The following is a 24698-nucleotide window of genomic DNA, read 5'->3' as shown; positions in this document are numbered from 1 at the left end:
ATATTTCATAAAATGTATAAAAAATATATTTATGACCAATAATTCCCCTACGTGAATGCTATTATTATACTAAAAGTATTATTTCAGGTCGAAGCTATATCACTCTGAAAAGGCTTAAATCAGACAGAGAAGAAATAACTCATTCTTGAATAAATGTGCACATAGGAAACCCAATATAACTCCACTAGTACCCTACCACTTTCTCCTATATAAAGCCCTAATTTTGATTTCTTTTGTTGCAGCAGCTGGGAGAGAAGGCAGCTATCCACAAGGAAGGTCCCGTCTGTTGTGAGGACAAGACCTCTGCTGATGCCGGCTCGCCAGCTCTGCACAACACCAGCAAAATACAGTAACAACTGAAACGTGTTACCTTCCACACTCTTCTCACTGAAGAGCCACCTTTTCTCTTGAGTTAGTTACATAAATATACATATTTATTTCAGTGTAGTTATTCATCATTTTGGGTCCCATTTCTACTAGTGACAAAACACTTGAACCGTTTACTTCCCCGCATCGGCAGAAGCCAGCTCAGTTAGCAGGTAGCCAGCTGCGGGGTCGCACAGTGCGTACCCCCGCTTGCTGAATGAGGCCACAGGCAGCTGCTCGCTGACACTGGTGTGCACAAACAAAGGGACTTTGGGGTAAATGTGACAGAACAGCAGCATGGACTGTCATTTACAACAGTCCAAAATAAACACTGAACAGAAAAAGATCTAGCAAGAAGCAAAAGGAAACCTGTGTAAATTTTACCCCTAAGAAAAAAGCTTCCCAAACCAACACAGGCAGACTACTCAGTTAAACTCTTCTAGAGAAAGTTTCATACAATCAGCTCCTGCTACATACCATTGGTCTCAAAAATAAAACAACCCAATATGCTTTCTAGCAAACAAATCAAACACCACAGTTTTGACTAACAGTTAAATAAAACAGAGATTTCTGAAGATCAGCATGGAGTTTCTGTAACACAGAAGGAGAACTAGCGACACAGACAGAAACTTACAAGATTTGCAAATAACTAGGTAATATGGGAACCTATTTAGGCAAATACTGACATTGTAATTGCCTGGTAAGTACTCTAACTACCCAGGGGCAAAATCAGGTTTCCTGTCTGTCTTCAGGGCTGTCCTCCACCATACTCAAAAGGTGAACTTTCAGTTCTACGCCAGAAATTAGGAGGAAATTTTATTTTTTTTGCCACACTCCTAAAAATCATTCCAGTCTATAATATTGCATTGTCAGCTGCATGAGAAACAGGTGACTGAATTAATAATATAAACATGTGTATCTGATTTTCATTTATTGTCAGATCAATATCAGCCAATGGAAGTTTCAAGCTGCTTTTTAATTGTAGCTGGAAACGGGGCATGAACATTTAAATACTTGACTACATAATTAAGTGTTCAAATTAATACATCCTTCAATGTAATCAGAAGCAGCTCAACACTGACACAAAAGCAAATGCACAAATGAGCACTGTTTCACCTTTCCGGTGACAGATGACCTTCCCCTCCATGAGTTGAATCAATGCCAGAATTATGAACCGCTTCATAGTGCTTAAACAGCTCCTCAGCTGATCCATGAGACTTCATACAGAGGGGACAAATAAAACCCTATTATAAAAAAGGAAAAGAAAAACAAAACACAAAAAAAGAGGTAAGAAACAAGAAATATTTTTCATCTTATTTTTACACAGAATTTTAAGTTTTGTTTGTGCATCTAAAAGGTGGCAAGTTAAGACTCATACTCATTTTTCCATGCTCTGGTAACAGTTTTGGCAATTAAAAAGTTAGAAAATGCCTACAAAAGTAATAATTCACTTTTCAGTGTTTTTTTTCCCAACAGCATTACATACTAGTAACAAAACCTTTATTTAGAAAAATAAGAAGTCATTTCAGAAAGACTGCTCTGCAATTTCTTTCCCCCCTCAAGAAAAGAATTTCCTATACAACTTTCCATAAAATCAGATTCTTCTCCCAAAGAAGAGACGGGTTTGCTGTTTGGTCTTAAAGAAGGAGTTACAAAAATCCACTCTAAAGCACAGCTATTCATACACTTATTACCACCACATTTAGGCTACTGATTTTAATACGGGCCAAAAGATTAAGAACTACTTTTTACCTTGCATATAATTAATTAGTAGATACAATTCAGAGAAATACTACCTCAAGAAATTCAGATCTCTACAGCCATCCACCCAATACATCCATTTGTATTCCAGTATATTTCCTGCAAGCTTACCAGAATGAAAATTCAGCAGAGCAATGCCCTCGTTCTACCCATTGGCCCACAGACAAACGAAAACAATAAATATGATGTACCTCTAAACATTCATGTGGTGTACAAAGTGCCATTTATAAGAAGTACCATCCACCTCATTTTATCTAGCAACCTATTACACCTCTTTTTAAGTGCTGGGCTTCATACTGGTTCTTCACTTATTTGGCTATCATGCCAACTCTGAGCCCAATTCCCATTTACACTACAGCCCATACACACCACAATGGCAAAACAGAGATAGGTGAGAGGAAACAATTTAGTCTCACATTAAAGGCTTCCTGTAATTCCAAGCTGTGCAAAGAGAGCCTCGTGTGAGATTAAGACCCTCTGTTCCTTAAATACATTTCAAATACACTTTTGCATATTTCTGTGTCACCTTCAGCTCCTTATGCCAGTATGAATCGCTGCACATTCCAACACTAAACCAAGGCTCTCCAGTATGCAAGATGAAAGTACTACTGTGAGATTATCACACTTCACCTAACATACACTCCCATACGATTCCTGAAGGACATATGAAGAGTTCCGACACTCCTTTACTGCTTTTAATTTTGCATTTGCATGTTAATAGGCAAGGCACAGAACTTTAAATATTAGCAAAAAGTGAACATCCTGAATGTGTATGTTGATAACCACAACAGCACTCATCTTCTAACTTGACATTCACAGTATTTTGTTTGACAGTCACTAAGAATTCAACAACCAAACACTCACATGGATTCAACCTGGGAGAACCATCATATTCAGCTACTCAAACATGGCCGGATCTCCAGAGCACTGGACAGGGACTTTATAACTGCTATTATTTTTCTAGTGTTTCAGAAATCAATTTCTAAATAGAGTTGCTTATCAGACCCATCACCTATCATATTGAAGATTGATTTTGGCACAACTAGATCAAACAAAACAATATACTCCTTCCAAAGCAGACAACGGGCATTTACACTTAACAACCATTTATTTATCTCCAGAATTGATCACCACTTTTACTCCAAATTAAACCATGTTAATGCACATATATATGTATATGTGCCAAAACTGCTACAGAAAATTTGTTTAAACTACTAGGTTCCCAGCAATGCTAATCTCACACAATTAGCATGTAATTATATGATGGCAATAACAGTCACTCTAAGTAAAAGAGCCAGAGGAAGGTTCCCCTGGCAAACAGCAATGGCAGTGAACCAGAGGAGGGATCAAATAGCAAGAGATATTTTTCTTCCAAGTAGATGACAGCAGTCAGTCTCATACAATGACAGTGAAACAGCATCCTTTTGGGATGACATGCTACCAAGAGGTTCTCAGTGTTGTGATTAGTTTCCCTGTGACAGGAACGTCTGCTGTTAACAGAGAAAAGCAAATGTTCCTTATAGCACCACTAAGTGCATCTAGAAAGAATGAATGTAGAAAATTGCTCTCGCCTCTCCTTGCTTTTGCTCTTTATTTCTTTCCATTTAAACAGCAAAATCTTTTTCTGTGTTTGGTTTTTCATGGGTTTGGTTTTTTTGTAACTGGGTTTTACTCTGTGGAAAGAGGAGCCCTGGAAAAGAGGAAATAATAGATTATATTTGCAACTAGCCCAGAGGAACAGCAATCATTCATTTGTCTCAATTATAAGGTAAAGCCAGCCCACAATTTCCCCAGCAGGCAGATCTGAAGGCAGTGGCTGCAAGGACAAGGGGCCAGAGGCAGAGCAGAGCTGCCAAGCTGAGGGAACATGCTGCAGCTGAGAGCCCACAGGAGGACAGGAGCTCCGGGGACACAGGTGTGCCATCGCTGGCAGAGGAGGGAAGAAGCATGGACAAAACCTCCTCTCTGCAGTAGCCACCCCCTTCCTCTCACACAGGCAGGGATAAAGAGCGTATCACCCATGAGCCCCAGTCTCTCCACCAGCACTGCCATGACCACAACCAGCTTCACTTTTTGGGGACCTGGTGTTGGAGTCAGCACTGGATTACAGCTCTCACACATGCCCTTACTCTAACGCAGCGTTTTCTACACATCTGATGTACAAGCTCTAACAGAGTAAGATGTCACCCTTCTGCAACGGGGCATCCTCGCCATCCTTCCTGTGCTGAGCTGGGGTGGGCAGGAACACCAACTCCTACAGCTGCAGGCACCAACCGCTCGTACATCAGCCTTAAACTGCATGAAGCCAGCACCCAGCTGTGTTTCGCAGGCTGGTAATACTCAGATGTCAACTCTTCTGTCGGCAGCGTTAATTCAGGTCTCTTTAGAGTAAGAAAATCGGAGTCACCAGGATCTTCCTGGGCACCAGACAGTAACGGACAGGAGTTCAAAGGTTTCCTGGGCCTGCAACTATTAGCCCCAGCTGACAATCTTGTTCAGGGACTTGGGTTGGCGAGTCTCTTGCTTTCTCTCTTTAAAAAAAAAAAAAATAGCCATAAAACTATCTCTCAGCAACATCTTGAGATTAATTTTGAAAATATATGCAAAAGTGTATTTTATTAATCTAAAGGCAAGTGTGTGAGAAGAGGGGAAGAAACCTGATGGTCTGAGATGCTTAAATATTGTACGCATTTTTTTTAGTTCACAGGAATTCAAAGTGCAAGATTCAAAATCAAGTGCAAGATATTCCTATATTGGGACTATGCCTGCCCTGGATAAAGAGGAGACTGCAGTTACAACCATAAGAGGTAACACTTGTCACCACGACCTGGGGGAGCTGAGGTGTCCTTTCCAGTAAGCCTGAACTTGGCTCCCTTAACTGACAGACCCCTTTACAGAAGAAGCAAGTATGACAGCAATGGTCTTGTAGCTGAAGAAGGAAGCTACCTTATAAAACATGCACAGCTATGCTTTTCAAAAGGTTGTATTTGCCAAGAGACACTTAGTAGGTTTCCTTTAAAATGGATTTAGAAATTACTTTGCATAAAGCACAGCCACAGAGAAGTGAAAGGCATTTCACCTTCTTCATTTAATAAAAGCAAAGACATAATTTGTAGCCCCTGCATCACTGCACTGTAAATCGCAATGCCCTAACTGATGTTTCTAGTTGGGCTCCTTCTTTTCTTTACACAGGGAGAAAAGAGCATAGATGTTAAATGATTATTAGTTGAGTTTTGTTTTTATAAACAGAAAATCTTTTCACCAGGAAATGACAATTTATTGAGTCCAAAGCTTTCTGCACATGCCCATCAGTTAACGGAAAACAAAAAGAAAACCACAACCACCATATGCACAAGTTTTTATCAGGAAGGACTTCTTAAGATCACCACAGAATTTCTGAAGACAGACAGAGCAGGAACAGTAAAAAAGAAAGAGTCCCAACCAAAAGCCCATATACACACACAAACAACCCACTTGGAGTCTGCACACAATTTATAGCTCAAAATAGCCCTTGGCCCAGCAGTCAAGGCATTCCAATGAGAATGACAGAAATGCTAAACTTCAAATCCACGTTTTTTGATCCCAAGGGAAACATTTCTCTTTCAGGTGGACACCTGCGAGCCATGCCTAGCCCCAAGTGCCTCCACAGCACCACACTGTTTGCCATGGGACAGGCCTTCCTCAGTACAAAAGACTCATCAAAACACACCAGTTTCACTCAGAGAAGAACAGAAATTGCTACATAGAGGTTTTCCAGGGAAGCGTCTTGCCTCACCTTAAGTTATAATGCCAAATTTCACCAAAGTTCTTGGACTCCGTGGAAGCACCGAAGGCTTCTTTACTTGACTTTCCCAAGGCAGACTGATGAATAAGCCTGTAGAAGAATGTCTGCAGCTATTTCCCCCCTCTAATAGTTAAGATTTAATTTCAGGCCTGATAAAACTAAGTTTCTCAGTACTCCCTTTCCTGAAAGGCATGGAAGGTAAATGATTCCTTTCAGGTAACATAAATATTCATACAAATCATTAATATAACATTCTTTGGGAAATATGCCAGGATGCCAAAAGCAACACTGGAAAGAAACTCTCACTCCAAGAACTACCATATTTGTTTTTATTGTACCAATATAATTTACAGGGCTATTAACTGTTGGAAGAACTTTGGTCTCCCACATCAAAACACACTGCTTAGGGAGAGCTGGGGCACAGATCCACAGGTGCACAGTGCACAACCAGACCAACTGCAGGCTACCATAGAGCCCTCCTAATCCTCAGACTATTTTAAAACTGATTCAGAAACAGTTTACATAACAGAAAAATTAATGTATAGGACTGAATGGATTGTGTCTCTGGCTTCTCCTTATATTACTCTTGTAGGACTGGAAGGGGTAGGGCAGGGTGTAAAAATATGTTTTTTCAAATTTCAGCTTTCCCAGAATATTGTCTTACTTGCAATGTTTTTTCCTCACCATTCTGCACAAACCTGATCTAATGAAGTTGTGTAGTGTGATGTTTTGAAAACCAGTACTTTCCTTACTCACTACCAAAGACAATCGAAGATTTTCAAAAATATTCTCTCAAGAGGCTGAAGGCTCCCACTTGTGGTTTAAAAAACAACCAAACATTTACATGTCAGTGTCTACTCCCCAGTCACTACCAATGCAGGGCTATTCAACACAGTTAATGGAGCAAGAAACTAGTCAGCTAACTAACAAATATGTATACCATATGTAGGATCAGCATAACAGCTCTCTGGGCTCCATCGTTGATAACCAGAGCCTGAGACACCTACATACACATGCATTAAATCTGTCTTCATCTGCCAACTGGCCTTGTTTCCCCCAGAGCTTTAATGAAATGGTCTTTGTAGAGCTAATATAAAATCTCGTCTTAAGTAACTAATGAGTGCAAGTACAGCTTGCTTTATTCAAACCTCCTTTTTCACAAAGTAAAACTGGAGTTATCTGGCAGAAAGATGATGACACTTCTTGAAGGACAGTCCCATAGGCAAACAGTTTTTACACAATGGAATTCAGATTTGCTCATATAGTTGGAGTCCAAGAAATAAGGTACTCTATTTAACTTTGAAAGTCACAGCCATAGCTACACAGCTTCCTTAGCATTTTCTTGAAGTATGTGGTGACTGTGTAGTCTATTCTCCAATCCCATTTTTATACTGCATAGAACTGCACAAGGGGTCCCCTTTAGGCTGCTATGCTTGCTGCTGATCTACAGCTGCATGTAATAGGGAGCCATATAGCACACATAGTGCACACATAGCTCTATTTGCTAATACAGAGCTTCTGCAACATCTTGAATTTTTATGCCAGCAATTATGAGTCAAGCTTAAACTTTGCTGTTTTCCACTGAAGTCAGTTTTATTCCACAAGCACTCTCTCTGGAAAATATTTAAGTACTGTGGTGAAAAACAAACAAACAACAACAACAAAAAACCAAACCCCACAGAATTTCAGTTTAGCTGATACTTTTACCATACAGAAAAGATTAGTGACTATTCTACCATATACATGCTATAGGACAGCTTAGCACAATCCAGTATGCATTTTAACATGCTTGGCTTCACATGATCAGGCTTTAAGTTTAAATAAATTTGAATTTCTGGGCTTCGCCTCTGACCTTCCAGAAACACTGGGCCACCACTCAAGCCTACAGCCTGTTTCCAGTAAGCTGCATGAACAAAAAGCAATAGCTGTGATTCAAGCCCAGAAGAGCTTTAACACCTTCCAGCCATGACCTAGGTTTGTCCATGTCTCAGAATCCAGACTTAGATTAGCAACTCTTTCACAACTGTAGGTACAATAATCTGTATGCTGTGAATGAAGTCCAGCATGTTTAAAACCTGAAAGTAAATTCAGGATTTGTATGGCACATTTATGTGCCGAGAGGAATAAATGCTTTTCTGGATTTCTGACATACAATTTCAGCTTTTGTGTGTCACAAATATTTGGGAAAATTCTAAATTCACTGCTCACATTTTTCCACTGCAGGTGAACCTCCACAACCTTCCCTGATACAAGATTCTCCAGCAGTTATACAGTAAATCTAAGGTAAAACTCAGATATTTTCCAGTTATACAATGATTTAAAGGCTGCAACATTTTAATGACAGATTAGGAATTGTATATACTTAGGGACGAAGGACAGCAACTTATTGTTTCAGAACTGAATGATGTATCAAGTAGTTCCCAGGTGTTATTTCCCAAATACATACTGAAGTAATTAACTGAACCCTTACAAAGTTCTCAGAGGCAGATTAAACTGTCTGCCTAGACATCAAGGGGAAGACCACGTTTCATAATTTATTTCAGAAGTCTTACATTCTGATAAAAAATATTCATGGGGTATTTTAAGTTAAAGAATAAATAAATTAGGTCACTCTTTATATATTGTTAAAAGGAAAATATAGATGACTTTTCCATGCCTTTCACCAGAAAAAGCCCTTTCCTCTGTGTTTACATGAACAGTAAGACGACAGTGGCTTCCTCAGATAACATCTCTATTTAATCATTAGAAAAGTAGGTAAAAGGTAGTGTTTTCTATAATTAAGACCTGTAGTCCTCTTTAATTTTATAAGTATTTACCTTCCTGAACAAAAACAAAAAACATGACTTGCTACAGTTTATTTTATACCAGACTGCAGACTTGATGACTTCCCAGAAAAGCAGCTGGATTCTTCCTGAGAAGAATAGAACCAACATAATTTCTAGTTCAGTTATCTTCTTGTTTTATTACTACTGATGAGTAAGTCTACGATTCCGTCACAACCTACAAAACTACAATTTTGTCACATATTAGAGATTCTAATCTGGTGGATTCTCTATTCCTTAAAGTCGCATCACATGGCCAAGTCAAATCAAACCAGCATCTCTAATTCTTCATTCTCTTAGTTTTGTTCAGATTTTGCAGCAAATTAATGTACTTATGTAGCTCAACCAACGATTTTTGTTCCCGCGCATAGCAGGCAAGTACCACTGAAGTGAAAACAGCTGCCACAATCTAATTTGAGAGGCAATTGAAAGAGCAGCCGAAGAGAGTATCAGCATTAAAGCACTGACATGATGTTCTGTGTAAAACAAGTCCACAACGTTCCAAGGGCATCCATAAAAACACAAGATCCAATCAATTGCATCTATAGTAAGAGACAAATAGGAAAAAAAAAACCACCGTAAAGAACAAGGTCTTTTCAAACAAAGATTAAAAAACCCTACATTTTTGCACAACTAGTATGCAATTTACACTCTAGGCAATCCTGCTGTGAAAAGCCTATTTAGAAGACATCAGGTTCACATCTTGCTTGTATTACCTAAGAAATACATATTTTCTAAACATCTGAAAAGTTATGAAGACTACCCAGAAGAACTGCTAAAAAATTGCCTTAGATTTAGCCTAGTTGTAGATAATAAGACAATAGATACTAACAGCCACTATATTCTAAACACTGCAGGAGTACCATACAGTGGGGTTTTTGGATGCCTCAGGAGAAACCAGGATGGGAATTCTGCAACTAAGCCTCTCTGACTCACTGTTTAGATGTCCTGAATGTTCGACAGACAGTCAGGAAATGCTGGACATGCTTTAGAAATGTATCATTCCTTTAGGAAAAAGAAAACAAAACAGAAGAAGCCACACAGCTTTTGTTAGTGACACCACTGTATACATGAAAGTTGGGGAACAATGTCCCTGTTTGGGAATGTGGCAATGTGTGTGACTTCCATATGGCATTTGTTTGGCTGAGTTGGCTATATATGGGCAGGGACACTTGCCAACATTTTCATGGCTGTTCCTGCAGCCGTTGTCTTTTAAAGGCAGTGCTTGGGGGGCAGGGGAGAATTATTTCACTGTCATTTTCACAGGGTTTCATATGGTGCAATCCCTAGTTTGCAAAAAGAGGGCTGCACAGAGAGCTGTTTAAGAGGAAGACCATAGATAAGGCTGTAGGTATATGGGGATGATCCTTTCCCACAACAGGACATCAGACACCTTTGAAAACTGCAGGTGTGGACGCCCATGACTGAAGAACAAGACCAATTCTCACTGCTTGGAGGAAAGAGAGAAGGGAAGGGCAAGGAGAACAGACAGGCAAATGACCTAACTTACTAAAGTCTTTATCGGCAGGCAGGGTGCATCAGTGGAAGACAGATTGCTTTTAATTTTGCCTATAACTTTGTTCGCTAAGGTTGACAAATGCTTTTGTCAACCAAGTGACAACCTTTCCAGTCTCACAAAGTGTGACCAAACACCAGCCTTGAAACACGTCCTATCTCCTCATTTAGGAGAATGCACTGGGCCAAAAAAAAAGAACTCAGAAGCTTCTTCAGCATTGTTTCCAACAAAACATTTTTGAACTTTTCACAGTAGTATCCACAAGCAATAGAAAACCAAACACCAGTTTAAGTAAGCCAAATTCGGCAATGTTTCATACGTCTGCTACATAAGATGACATAGATCACATTATATTATTCTTATAATGCTGTCCCAGGAATGGCAAAGATGAAATAAAAGGTGACAACCTGTTGTGTTGATATTTCAGGATCACAATGCGCTTGTTGCAAATGCAGACTATCATTTTCCATCAACAAATGCAAACCATCAGCTTCTCAGTAGTTCAGTATTTTAACCTTTACATACTAGTATTGATGATAGCAATTAACAGATTTCCCACTTTTTCAATGCACCTATGCATGCTGATATAATAAAAGATCGAACTGAGGGAAAAAAAACAATAACCCACAAATATATATATCGGCAATCTTTGTCTCTCACCTCTTCCGGATATTTATTGAATCACTGCACCAAGAAACATAGTTTTAGCTACATGAAACAGCAACAGCTAGAAACAACTGAACTGGCATATCATGTGTTACACTAAATACACAAGTTTTAACAAGTTAAAAAGTTGTAATCAGCTACTGACCTGTAAAAAGTACTGGTAAGTAACTGATGGTAGAAAAACAAAAACTCAAAAGCGGACAACAAGCTGCAGTCAACTCCAAGAAACAATGTTAAACACAACCCAACGTAAATAAGAGAGTAACTTCCTTCAGGTAACCAAGCTACCTCTGATGGCTCACATCCCAGAGTCTACTGGTACCGTCACATCAGGAATGCCACAGTCTGTCATTAGTGCATCACAGCTTATTCAAGCATGGCACTTGCATTGTGACCAGACAACACAGAAAATAAAAAGCTGACTTGACCATGAACAGAGCATTCTGCTTCAACAGGAGGTAGGAGTTAATTACAAGCCAGTCCCCAGTTGTCCTGGCTCTCAGGTCCCCTAGCACTCCAGGAGAGCAGCACAGGCCAGTTTTACCATAAGTCCTGCTCACTTTAACAAGTGACACTTTACCCTTGAAAACAGATCTCAAGTAACTCTAGGATAACCAGTGTATTGATGGCTTTCATCACCTTTGGGAATAACATCCCACAATTTGAAGTTTTCCCTTCAAAAATAGTGTAAATACACATCCAGTGTCAGAAAGGAAAAAAACCACTACTTCCCAAATGCATACAGCAACACAATAAAATCACATCACTCACATAGCCTAGAATAAATACTTCTATTCCAAAACTCAAGAAAAGTAACATTGGCAGAAAGCATGTAAAACTTCACCTCCATCCAAACCCGCTTAGTGCATGATGAGCTGCCTGGCCCCCAGATCAAATCTACTCCCTAAAGGTTCACACCAGAAAAAATTCAGATAGCCTTGTGCAGCTGAAGGCTGTTACTTTGAAGAATTTAGATTCTGTAAACTGAGAAGTGTAAAGCTGCACACTGTTTTAATTGTGCAGTTTCACTCACAACTGGAAGAATTTAGAAATGCACTACTATTTATAACGTGTATTAAGTGAAAGAGCCTTTGCGTTTTGTTGGAGGCATAAGAAAATTCCAATAAAACTCTATACAAAAACCCCTGGGTTTACAATTATTTTTATAATGTTGTTGCAATATGTTAGGCTTTTGAACACACTTGAGAAGCTTCTAAATTTTTTATATTCCGGTCCTCTGTTCCATCTTTTACCCAATATACCTATCTCCCACTAGAAATCTACTGTAAAAATAGTCAGCTAATAAGAGCTCAAAACATTTCTTTTCACAAAGGACGTACCATATTCGATACTACATTTATCACTATATTGAGTCTGATGTGAAGTGAATCAAATAGTGTTAAAGTCTTATATGCAAGAAAATCAAGCAAAAGCTGCTCAAAAATAATACAGTGACTGCCAGTTTCCCAATACCACAAATGTTTCATGTGATAGACAACTGCAAAATAGAAAGCTACACACAGATTAATTCTTCTACTGAATGTATACTTTGGAATCATGCATAAGAGATCAAATTATGTTTCAGTAAGAAATCAAAAGAAACAATTTAAAAAACTAACACCCAAGCCACAAGAAAAGATCGATGTTCATTTAATGCAGTCCATTACCAAAGCTATTGAAACAAAATAAACAAGACCCACAGTAACAGCTGGAAGGTCACGAAGCTCCTGTCTTCCTTCTGTCCCAGTGTGCTCATTCTGGTAATGCTCAGACAGATCAGTGGGAGTTACACACACTTTCATACATAGCGGACAGATGAAGCCCTGTGAAACGTATATTTTTTTTAAGAAACCAACAGACAAAAAGGCAGATTTGGAATCAAACGCTGTTTAAACTCTTACGCTGAAAGTTCTCTACAATCACAAAAAGCAAAGTCTGTTTTCCTTTGGGAAACAGTTTTTGCAAACCACATATGAATACCATGGAGAAGGCAAGAAGGAACACTTAGTAAGAACATAAACAAATCTATGTTTTAAAAGCTAGCACCATGTTGCATACCATTATGTGTTTTCCAGACGCTCTTGGTAACCCCTTTATGTGACAGAAAATACGTTGCATAACAAATTGTGAACGGACCACTACAAAGCATCATGTCAGATCCATCATGCAGTTTCTTATTAGGGTGTTCAGATGTTTCAGACAGAGACAAGGGTAGTGCAGTGAGATTGCAGAAATACCCCTGTAAATTAATAAGCAAGTCTCCAGCAGCAGATGAGGTTTAGGCACCAGCACAGCTGCAAACCCGGCTGGCATGCAGAGTCAGGGAAAAATATGCACCTTAATAAAAAAAAAAAAAACAAAAAACAATAAAATAACAACAAACTCAGCATGCTCACCAGAGATTTACCAAAGCCGAAAGTTAAAATCTTTCTGTTTTGTAGAACAGCAGCTTTATATTTTCAGGACACTTGCTGCATCCTTAAACACCTAGAAAAAGCAGGGTGGAGGCTAAAGTGCTCTGGGCCTCTGTCCACGCTGCTAGCTGGAGGATGCCTGCAGCTCTGTGGCAGAGCACTATAAAGGCAGGCAGAACTGACTGCACACAACCCTCCATGCATGCATGGAAAGGTTAAGGCCTTTTCCAAAAAAAGGTTATCGGGGGCAAACCTGTCTAGCTAATGCAGCCACATTACACTAATGAAAGCATGAGCACACTGGTGGACTCCCTGCAAGCATGGAGTATTTAGCAACCCTGTACTGCAGACAGAGTTGCACTGGGACCTAAGCTACAAAGGTAGGATAGGCTCAAATGTTTCATTGTCACAGTGAATAAAAGATGTATCTAGGCTTGGTTACAGGTCTATGTGTGATGTGACATGCTGACGTGGCCACAGATGGGACTAAAATAGATTTTCACCTCTCCTTGAGCACAGAACAGTTTGAATTCAGACTTCTCCACTCCTTTGGTTCCATACCAAAATTCTCAAAAATGAGGATTTATTTCAACTAGGCTTGAGGGGGTAGGAAACATGAGAATCTACACAGATTTATTAATTATCCTCCATTTGGATCTGGCAGCAAAATAAATTAGAAAATGTAGCCAAGAAACTGGAGTAAAAACAAATCAAGTGGATTTCTGACTATGTAATACTGGAGAACAAGGTGAGAACATAACGACAAAAGAGAGAGCAAACATTCTGTAGAGTCTGGCTATGGTGCTCCTGGAGAGAAGCTCTCAGAGACAACACCTCGGGCCACCTGCACAGGAAGAAGACAACCAACAGAAAGGCTCAAGTTTTGTGCAGTAACATGAATTTCAGGAGAGTAAAAACCCATCACCAGCTTCAGAGCTCAGTTTCAAACAGATTATGAAATTATATGCTAAGGAGAAGACCCCTCTTGTAACTAATGCAAGAGATGGTGGAATTAGTGACAACTGAAAGATACTATTTCATGTTATCCAGTATCAACCAAAAGAGATACTGCAGCCTTTGGTCTGACCCAGTTTCAACTCAGCAGCAAGAAAAGCCAACGGTGCGATAGTACAGGCACACCACCATTTTGAAAGCTCCTCCTATGTTAAGAAATTACTACCACTTTAGTATTGAGGTACCTCGTAACACCCACCAGCTGTACAGTCAGTGATACTGCAGTTATGTTAAAAGAATTGTGCAATTTTAGGCAAATTTTGGAAACAAGCAATTATCTCATTTACATTTTTATGCCTTAATCAGCTACAAAAATTACGAGATTTTAGCCTGCAATTTACGAATATTTATTTGCTTCAGGGATGGTGTAAATATGCATACAAAACAGATTCAGACTCACAAATGCGTGACATGTAACGCAGCAAAATATTAAGGAATGTCTGATTATATGGGCTGTAATAAGGCTTCAAGAAATAAGAAATAAGCAGTTGCACAGATGGAAGGCAATTAGGATTTTAGACAGCACAGTGAAAGTTTCTCTTATCTCTTATCATAGCAGACACAGGAGTATTTGAATCATTGTACACTTTACTGCATGTAAGAAAGGGCACTTTGCTCCCTTTAATGCTGTAATAGGAGTAATTAACCTTGCACTGCATTTGCATGCTAAGCTTGAAACATTTTAAAGCCAGGTAATCAGGCTACATTAGCACAAACTAGCTTCAACAGCCAGTGAAGTCAGTTTGCATTTTTCAGAGTTAATATTTGACAATACTGTATATCTGAAGACATTGTAATATGGGATAGAACCAAGAATAACAACTTATTCCGCTGATTAAGTATGGCATACAGCATATACAACGGATAGGATTTACAAGTGGTAGATTTATACACCAACACCAAACAAAAAACACAAGGAGGAGTTTTCCAGTATACATTACAGCTTAGCAGAAGCAAGGTAAAACAGGAGTACAAGTGTGATAAAATGTTAAGCCTTGTTTTTCAGAACTCTCACACACAAGTTATTAACGAGGAGTCTTAAGCTTATGTCTCACTGCTTTTAATTTTAACAATTCTTCTCTAGAATTACAGGAAGGATTGCTTGTGACCATTTAGATAGTTAAACCTAATTAACAGTTACATATAAATATGGCACAGCTTTCCTTTTTTCACTGAAATAACAACAAATTCTTAGAAGATTACATTTCTGAGTATTTATTTAGTATAGCTGTTTTTTAGGTAGAGCATCAAAAGTTACTCCCAACTACTTCATGGATCAGAAAAAAAGCACCCAAGGTTTAAGACTCCAGTCCCACGTATGGTGCACAGTACCTCGGAGGAGCCTTCATTGTTCAAGTCCACAGCATTTCCTGGTGTGGCAGATGAATCCGAATCCGAGCTCTGAGACCCACCTCTACCTGGAGTCTGAAATAGAGCAGGGACACAAAAATAAGTGTCTGTAGACTGTATTTAATAAAGTACAGTATGTATCCTATGCAGAGGCCTCTCTTCTACTTGCTGGAATACAGAAATATATTCCCTCCACAAGAAGAATGAAGTGAAAAAGCTGACAAGCAATTATTAATTTTGCAGTGCAACACTTCAACAAAAGCTTTTATCCAAGACTCTCCATGCATCAAACAACAAACAGACACCAGAAGCAAATGCCAGGATTTCAAACCATTTCTTTTCATGAATGCTCAACATAAAACAAAGAATTAGGCTAAATTCTGCCCTTACATCACTCACTCTGATGTTAAATTAGGTCTCTACATCCAATAGAAAAACACTATAAATCACAATCTAAACAGTTTCAGAATTAGTAAACTAGTATCATACTTCTTCCTTGATAACATGTCTAGATTCTGAACAAGCCTTTAAATATTTGAAAGGCAGAAAACTAAAGACTGAGGAACCTACTAATACAACAAGCATGCAAGCAGGTACACTACCTTGATTTGGAAAAAAAATAAGAATAAAGCCTGTGGTAAAGTTAAAACATGTTAATCAGTAAGACAACCTATAAAAATAAATTGCTATGAATATGTTGAAAACCAAAACAAAAGTATTGATTTGAAACCATAAATTTAGAGACAACAAGCAAATAAATTTGAAATACTACATGATTCAAAACCTGGATAGATGGATCACTGCCTTATAATCCTCATTTAACTATAACTTCAATTTAAATCTAACTTCTTACTCATTTCCAGAACACCACCGCTTGACCAATGGCAGAAGAGTTAGCATTCTCAAAGCAAATGCCAGTAAAGTAATTGTCTTAATACTGATAGGCAATCCTAGTTTCAACAAAAAAATAAAAGTTCATTAACCAATTCCATGATGACAATTGCAAATGGGATGAAGTAATGGTACTGCTATATTGTAGCTCACTTGGAAATACTTGTAATGTTATAAAGAATTTTCTGATTTAATATAGGGGGACTAAAGATACAGAATTTTAAATATATAGAGGGAAGAGACAACAGATAAATGGTTTTAGTTTCCAGATTTCAGTGTCTCCAATATCTTATTTGATTTACAATTTTCTTACTCAAATATAGCCTCTTTTTTTTCCAGAAATCAGCTATATAACCTTTTATAAGATACCTACAGCACGCATGCTTCTCCATACTTTGAAAATTAACTACATTTTCCTGCTTTGTTTTGTAAAGAATGCTCTATTTCCCACTTTCATAAAGGTAACAGCCTTTTATTACTAATCAAATTTTAAATACTGTAATAAAAAGGTCACGTTTACTGATTAAGGACTTCATTCCCAGTAAGATACAGTTCAAGTTTAGAAAGGTTCTTTAGACTGGCCAAGGGGAAGGGGAGTGTCGGGGCTAGTGACAGTAAGAGAAGACAACCATCTCTCCTCATTCCAGCCTTCTCTGGGGTCATCAGTTAAGTGATCAACATATCCTGGTTTTCCTACTCCCGTATCTTTTTTCTTGTAGCTGGCTTATGTTTCTAAAGAAAATAAGACCACAATATAGTATTATCCTACTAGTACATTATACAACAACAATAGGCAAGGTGATGCAAGCTCTCCAAGTTACTAACAGAAGAGGCAAAAAGTGTTGTAAGCAAAGATCATGATGCACACGCAAAGCCTATCAAAGTGAAAGCATTAGTACTTCTCCTCCAGGTCACTGATACAGACAGTAAACAAGGCACATTGCAGCATGGACCACAGGTGCAAGCTCTAGAAGTTTTCACATGGGAAGGCCAGTTGATATACTGAAGTGCAGGGCTGCCATTCAGAGGGCCCTAGATGGGCCGGAGGAATGGACCAACAGGAACCTCACAGAATTCAACAGGGACAAATGCAGAGCCTTGTGCCCAGGAAGAAAAAACCCCTGGCAGCAGCATAGGCCTCTCTGCTGAAAAGGACCTGGAGCTCATGTCAGACATCAAGCCAAATAGGAGCCCACAGCATGCCCCGGCAGTGGAGAGGGCCACCAGCACCCTGGGTTGTATCAACAGAAGCTCAGCCAACTGACCAAGGGAAGTGGCCATCCCCCACTGCCCAGCATCTGTTGGACCACACTGAGGTACTGCATCCAGTTTTGGCTCTCCCAGTCCAGGGAGGACATCAATAAACCACAGTGAGTTCAGCAAAAGGCTACCAAGGCAGCTGGGACTGGAGCACCTGCCTTGCGGGGAGAGGCTGAGGGAAGAGGGCTGGCTCAGCCTGCAGCAGACACAGCTCTGGGAGGGCCTAACAGCAGCCCCACCACCACCTATAAGGAGATCATCAAACAGGGGAAGCCAGGCTGCTCCCAGCAGCACACAGTGGGAGGACAACACACAAAACCTGAAATAAGAGAGGCTCCCAACTGGATGTAAGGAGAAACTTTTTCAGCGTGAGCCCAAGCCTGAGCAGCCTGATCCTGACCTCCGAGCTGGTCCTGCTCACAGCAGGAGCTCAGACTAGAGAGCTTCTGAGCTCCCTTCCCACCCAAATTGTTTTCTGATCTCTGAAGCACTGTCTGGTGGAAACACACATCCTACAGGAGAGCTGCGAAACCCAAGATTACTTACTCCATTGATAAAGACGTGGATTGTGTGCATTGACAGTCAGAGGAATAACATCTAAAACAACTGGTAAGGTGTAGCCAAGTTTCTCAGTAAGACAGGTAAGTTAGAATATTGCATCTACCATTATAAACAGTTTCCTTTAGTTTATACAGATCAGAAGTTCCTTTCCATGCAATCCATAAACCACAATCACGCAACCCAGAGGTAAGGCTCACTTGTGAACCCATTCTGTGCAAGAACAAAGAATCCAAAGAAGATGTACATACACATAAGATGAAGAGGTCAGGTCTCAAAGCTTTCTTCCATAAAGGAGCTGAACTTTCATGATACAAGAATCAAATTTTCAATGGGAATTTTTAAAAAGCCTTTAAAAATCTAAACATGATAAAAAGGCTTTTGTATGGCAGTTAGCTATGGCAGCTGCTCTGTTCTAGAGAGCCTGAGAACTTGGACCTCCATCTGTCCCAGCGTCTACATCCACAAGTAGAAATGGGACATTCTGAAATGGAGAGAGTGTCAGCATTAATGGATGTGCGCTTCTTGACTAATGCTTTACAAGAAATGGAAGCCTTTCATTCTACTCCAGCCCCAAAAACTGAAGAATGTGCCTTCACGTAGCCTTGGACAGAAGAACACAAGAGCAGAGGGAGGACCTTAACAAAACTTGATAGTCTGGGCAATGGCAGTAAGAGAAGATCCAACTGTCTCTTTAGACAGGCAGCATATGCCTCCACTTCTGCAATACCTGAGCATATGCTTTCAGCTTATATAAGGAATCACTTCATCCCAAAATCAAGAATCTTCTGTGACAATTAATGCAATATTTTCTTTGTATACAATGCCACTGTGCAGTTAATCACCCATTACATTTCACCCCAAAGTTGACTGCATTTTGCAATAAGTTTTGTCTATTAAATTCTACTAGTTCTAGCACTACAAATTGGAGATAGTTAAAACCTCCAGGATTAAAGTTCTTATACTAAAAGTATAGTGTTATTAATACTTGGTTGATTAAAGTATTTGCTTTATGAAACACTTTAGACATTATAATCACACTAAAAGGCACCACATGGCATGTCTTATTACACACAATATATAAGACAGAAATTATTATACAGTACCTGGTAAAATTATTTTAAACTTTCAAAAGCTAATGCGCTCTCCTTAAAATAGAGAGCATAACTCCAAACTAGATTTAGAAAGCTTAGTACAAATAGGCAGCATTTTCTGGTGAGTAGCATGCACGGGGAAGAAGGGTGCAAAGGAAAGAGGCCAGTAAGTAACTTTCAAGATCAGGAGGAACACCACATAGCATCCGTTTGCAAAGTAATACAGACTAGCAAGAAAAATTTAATATAGATTTGGAAGGATGTTATGGAAAGAGAGACCATAAATGCAATTAACTTATCTTTCAAAGCTGTAATATAATTTAAACATCCTTCACCAGCCAAACACAGAATAGGGGAGTGGGAATATTTTTTTTAATTGATCATTAGATGATCAAATAGGCAAAACACATGTTTATGCTAGGCTCCCAGACCACTGCTATATCACATTCCATTAAAAAAAAAAAAAAAAAAAAAAAAAAATCACAACACATTGAACAACTCAGACTTTGTGAACTAAAGAAAGACTCAGAATTATGTTCTTTGTTTTCAGTTGGACTATATAGGGGATCAAAATGATTTATGAATCCCATAGGAAAAGTAGATTTTCACACAAACTTCTGTACATGTATTTTTACAAAATTAGTATTTGACCCTTAAAGTTATACCTGGAGTTGAAAGACTGATGCAAAATTATTCTGTCACCCAGTGTGTTTCTTTCCTAGTTGTCCAAGCTACATTTGTTTACTTTGCAGAGAAGCATATGTTTCTACTAATAGCACTAGAATCATAGTAGTATTCTAAACTTCATAATGTTGTTCTTCTGTGTTTTCTCAAAACTGCAAGCTAATATAAAGAAACATCATTAACAACAAAAAGGACGACAACGATTGCAGCTTGTTTTCTGAAAAGGAATAGAAAATTATATAATGAATGAGTTGAGCTAATGCATTAGAATGATGGAGTGTAAATATGGATTGCTACTGTGTCATTTTTGCATAGTCATTTATCTGTCTATAGCTACACTCCATTCAGTTATGATAGTCTTTTCAGCAGTTTTAAATTCAGAATAAACTTTTGAAAAAATACATTAAGACTTGAGAAAGTCTGAACAGATACGGACTTACACAGTCCTCCCAGCACAAATTTAAATACTACAGAAGAGTTCTGTTGTCCAAACATAGCAACAAACAAGATGCAAGATGAGAAGGCCAAAGCCCTTGTTATCACATAACTCTCAGTGCCAGAAACAGAGTACAGTGCCATACAGAACAGTAATGTTTACTTCTAAAAAGTGCGATGCTACTTTATGACTCTGTAAAATTAACTGACTCCTGACTCTGTAAGGCATAAAACCTTTCCCACCCATCGCACCACTGGTTCCACACAAGTGGACCTTGTGCCCAGGAAAAGGCACACATTGTTCCCTTCAACCCCACAGGGAAAGCACAAGCATAGCTGCAGTTCAGCATCCATCCAAGTAAATACACTATCTAGCAAGCCCTGCAATTATAAACATAAGAAGAAAATTACAGTAAGGCACGAGATGCAATGCATTACAGACAGGTAAATATCTCTGCTACTGAGCCTGGAATAAGAGAAGAGGTGACTGTACTATCCAAGCTACAGAAATGCCTTCAAAGCCCTCTTCTCCACCTAGACCCCAAGATCTCAAGACCAAGAACTCAAAGCACTGTTAGAAACAGAGCAATAGGATCTTACCACCCAAACACAGCACAATCACTAACAGCTGTAGACAGCCAGTTAAATATGAAGAATGAAATCAAAATCTAATGTAAACAGTAGTCACACTGGCCCAACAGATGACTCCTTTATTACAAAACATGAGCAATGAGAAGACGACTCAGGTCAAAGTGATCAGTTTCCACCAGCTGAAAATAAATGCCTCCTCCTTAGAAAAAGTGGGGTTTTTCTTGTTTTCCAAATTTTAATATCTTGCAAATTTAAGAAGTGAGCTCTGCTTTAACAGCCCAGAGGCAACAGCCCTTGCTCCACTAGTAGATGAACAACAGAGAGGGGACACAATGGCCACAAGGGGCCTTTAGAGTTGAACACAATAAAGACAAGACAACTCCTTAAAAAATAAATACACTGACAAAAATCAAAATAGCTAAGCAAGAAAGTTGCATTTCGGACATTCCACATAGATGTCTTCTGGGAAAGACTACCTTCTTTTAGATCAGCATGACAAACATTGCATGAAATTGAGAAGTGGCAAGAATGAATGAAAGCGGATGATTTTATGGTGCAAACATACAAAATATACAGAACAGACGGATCCCTGAGATATCACATTGAAAACACACCTAAAATTTAGAAACAGCTTGCAGGGAAAGTGCCTAAAATGAGGACCTGGTTGAAGACAGCATGGAGATACTAACTTCAAAAATTCAATAAGCAATGTTCAGTAGTAACACATGTATAGTACCTTCTATTTTGAAACTATGCCACTCAAAGTCACAATGAAGATAGTTTCAAAAACTGGAATCACAACTGTGGAAGAAATAAAAAGGTGATCAAGGAACATAAGTATAAAAAAAAAATCTGATGTTTTAAAACGTCAGGAGCCTGTATTTCAAATAAGTGACTAAATATATAAACAGTATCTTTGTCTTTCCCCTTTGCAGCTTGATGGCTAGCTGAGGGAAAAAAAAAAAAAAGAAATGTAATAAGGAAAAATTTTTATATGCATTCATAACTCATATCATCAGTAATGCCTACGCACCTAGCTAGAAAGGATGGCATCACCTATAATCAAATAATAAACCAAATACATATACAAGAAACCATGTGTCAGTGACTTGAGGGTTTTTTTGACAGCTGTATTAATGATGCACAAGAACAAGCTGAAAAGGAGGCTCCTTGGCCCTCAAATTACTGCCTCAGAGATGCAAAAGATTTTAATACTTATGTTCTTTACAAACAAATTTGACAGCAAGCTAAGGCCCACTTTTAACACCAAAGTACATCAGAAGTCTTTTTCATGCTTTGCCAACTACATATTGTAAGTCAAAAAGGTACGTATGAGGTTGTGCATGCAATCACTACTTTTATAAAAGTCCTTTTAATAAGAGGTGTATTTTTAACAGCATAGTTATTTGCAGCAACTAAGAGATCAGCACCTATAAAAATCTTGGCATTTCTGCATTTATTTTTTGGGCAGGAAGTCTATTTCACCTTTGTGGGCAGTTAGCTCAGCTGTAATCCTGTAATTTTCGGGAGCCACTGGGGAATAGTTACTTGTTTAAACTTTTCAGAGAAGATGGCCGTTTCTAACACATGAAAACTGCAGTGACAGATTTTTACAGGAAGGGTTCAGCTAAACTTATACTTCGGGGTAAATTTCCTTTGGCACCATATCAAGATCTTCATCACAGAAACTTTCCTTGATGGCCTGTTATGTCTGAGAATCAATAAACACCCAGTTAAATGCTGCCAATATTTAATTAGGTCCGCACTAAGTTTCCCTGCCTATTAGCAGGGCTTCCCATCAAACTTCAGGAAGGAAATTCTTCCCTGTAAACACGAAGCTCCAAATAGACCAAGAGCGATCTTCACCTGCTCAGGGTCTATGACTGAAGAACAATTTGAGGCTGGAAAAGTTGGCGGTACGTACACCATCGCCTTCTTCACCTCTGCTCTTATTCCTGTAGCAACGCTTCCTTGCGGGGCAGGTAAGGAGAGCATGCCAGCATTTCCAACAAAACACCCTTTCCGCTGAGGTGTTCTGCTGCAGACAGTACACGCTTTGGGAGAAACACCAGATCAAACACCGAGGACAGCTGGCTCCCGCTGCACCCGTGTGCCGCCGAGACCGCTCGCCCGCGGTGCGGGCTCCGGCGCGCTGCCTGCCCGCCGCCCTGACTCGGCCCTTCGCGGTGCACCCTGCGACCAGGGGCTGCCGAGCCACGCCGGCACCTGCCCTCCGCCAGCACCGCCCTGGCAGCCGCCACCCGAGCTGCTAACGCCGCCGCGGAGACAGGCGAGGATTCTGGATGGCGAGAAGGGTTTCGTCAACGGGTGTCACAACTTGGCTTCTCAAACCAGGCAGAGCTGCCGGAAAAGCCGGTTCTTAAACTACGGGAGACAGCTAGCCTGCTGGCCCCCAGGGACGGCGCACCAGCTCCCCGCGGCGGCTCTCCCCAGGCTGGGCTTCCCTTGACCCTCCCCTCGGCGCGGGCCGCCTGCACGGCGAGCGAAGGCGGCGGGCGGAGCCGCCGCCGCGCTGAGTGAAGGAGCCACGCCGGGGCAGGGCCGCCCCTCGCCCCACCGACAGGCCCCAGCGCCCGGCCGCGGGAGCCCACCCGGCGCCGGCGCCGCCGTCCAGCCCGGGAGACGACGACGCCCCCAGCCGGGCCGCGGCGCGGGACTGCGGGCCCGGCCCGCCCCGTCGAGGCGAGGGCCGGTCCCCGCGGCGGCCGAGGGGGCGGCGGCGGACAAGCCCACGGCCTCAGCGGCCGCCACCGGCCTACCCCGTCCCCTGCGCCGCAGGGCGGGCCGGGCCGGCGGCTCCGGCCCCGCCGCGGGGAGCCCGGCCCCGAGCCCGGCCGGCACCAGGAAGCGGCACCTCCCCGCCACGCCACGGCAGGGCACGCCACCCTCGCCGCCGCCGCCGGGGCGGGTCTCGCTGCCTTACCCGCTGCAGAATCCGCCTGAACATGGTGGCGGAGCCCGGGGACCGCCGGGCAGCCGCGGCCAGGCCGAGGGGGAAGCCACGGGCGCCGCGTAGCGCCGCCCCCGCCCCGCAGGAGCCCGGCGCGGCCCGCTCGCCCCGTGACAGCCGCCGCGGCCGGGGAGGCGGGGCAGCCGCCGCACCGCACCGCACCGCCCCGCCCCGGGGAGGGACGCACCCGGCGGGGACGGACCCGGCGCCCGGCCGCGGGGAGCCGGGAGAAGGAAGCACGGAGAGGAGAGGCGGGCGGGAGCCCGGGCGGAGGCCGCCAGGCCGGCGGGGGTTGCTGCTCGGGACCGTGGCGGCGCGGGGTCTGCGCCCCGATCTCCCCCGCGGGGGCTTGCCCCGGGCTCCTCACGCCGCGCCGGGCCCACCGCCGCCGCTCCGGGCGCGCCCCCGGTTCTCGCCTGCCGTCTTTGCCGCCCGGGAGACGGACGTCCCGGCTCCTGAGGGCCGGCGCGGGGGCGGAGGAGGGCGGCGGTGCCTGCCCCCCGGCCCTCAGCGCCCGCGCA

At 41.4% G+C, this 24698-nt stretch overlaps 1 protein-coding gene across 5 annotated transcripts in view; it reads right to left on the bottom strand.

Moving 5' to 3' along the window:
- The window catches only part of EEA1 (early endosome antigen 1), a 77687-nt gene extending 53373 nt beyond the window's left edge, over nt 1-24314 (bottom strand). For 3 of the 5 annotated variants that reach the window (XM_055807499.1, XM_055807500.1, XM_055807504.1), the window contains exons 1-4: nt 24151-24314; nt 15676-15768; nt 12616-12738; nt 1483-1610 (exon numbers count right to left, since the gene is read on the bottom strand). In XM_055807499.1, coding sequence (XP_055663474.1) covers nt 1483-1610; nt 12616-12738; nt 15676-15768; nt 24151-24174 — 368 coding nt within the window. In that variant the 5' untranslated portion in view covers nt 24175-24314. The remainder of the gene's footprint in view (nt 1-1482; nt 1611-12615; nt 12739-15675; nt 15769-24150) is intronic. The other 2 variants (XM_055807502.1, XM_055807503.1) reach the window with 1 other exon arrangement.
- Nucleotides 24315-24698: the final 384 nt, after the last annotated feature.

The sequence above is a fragment of the Falco peregrinus genome, chromosome 6 (assembly GCF_023634155.1).
Source record: "Falco peregrinus isolate bFalPer1 chromosome 6, bFalPer1.pri, whole genome shotgun sequence".
NCBI lineage: Eukaryota > Metazoa > Chordata > Aves > Falconiformes > Falconidae > Falco > Falco peregrinus.
The sequence above is the reverse complement of the archived record's forward strand: the minus strand, read 5'-3'. Positions and strand labels throughout refer to the sequence as shown.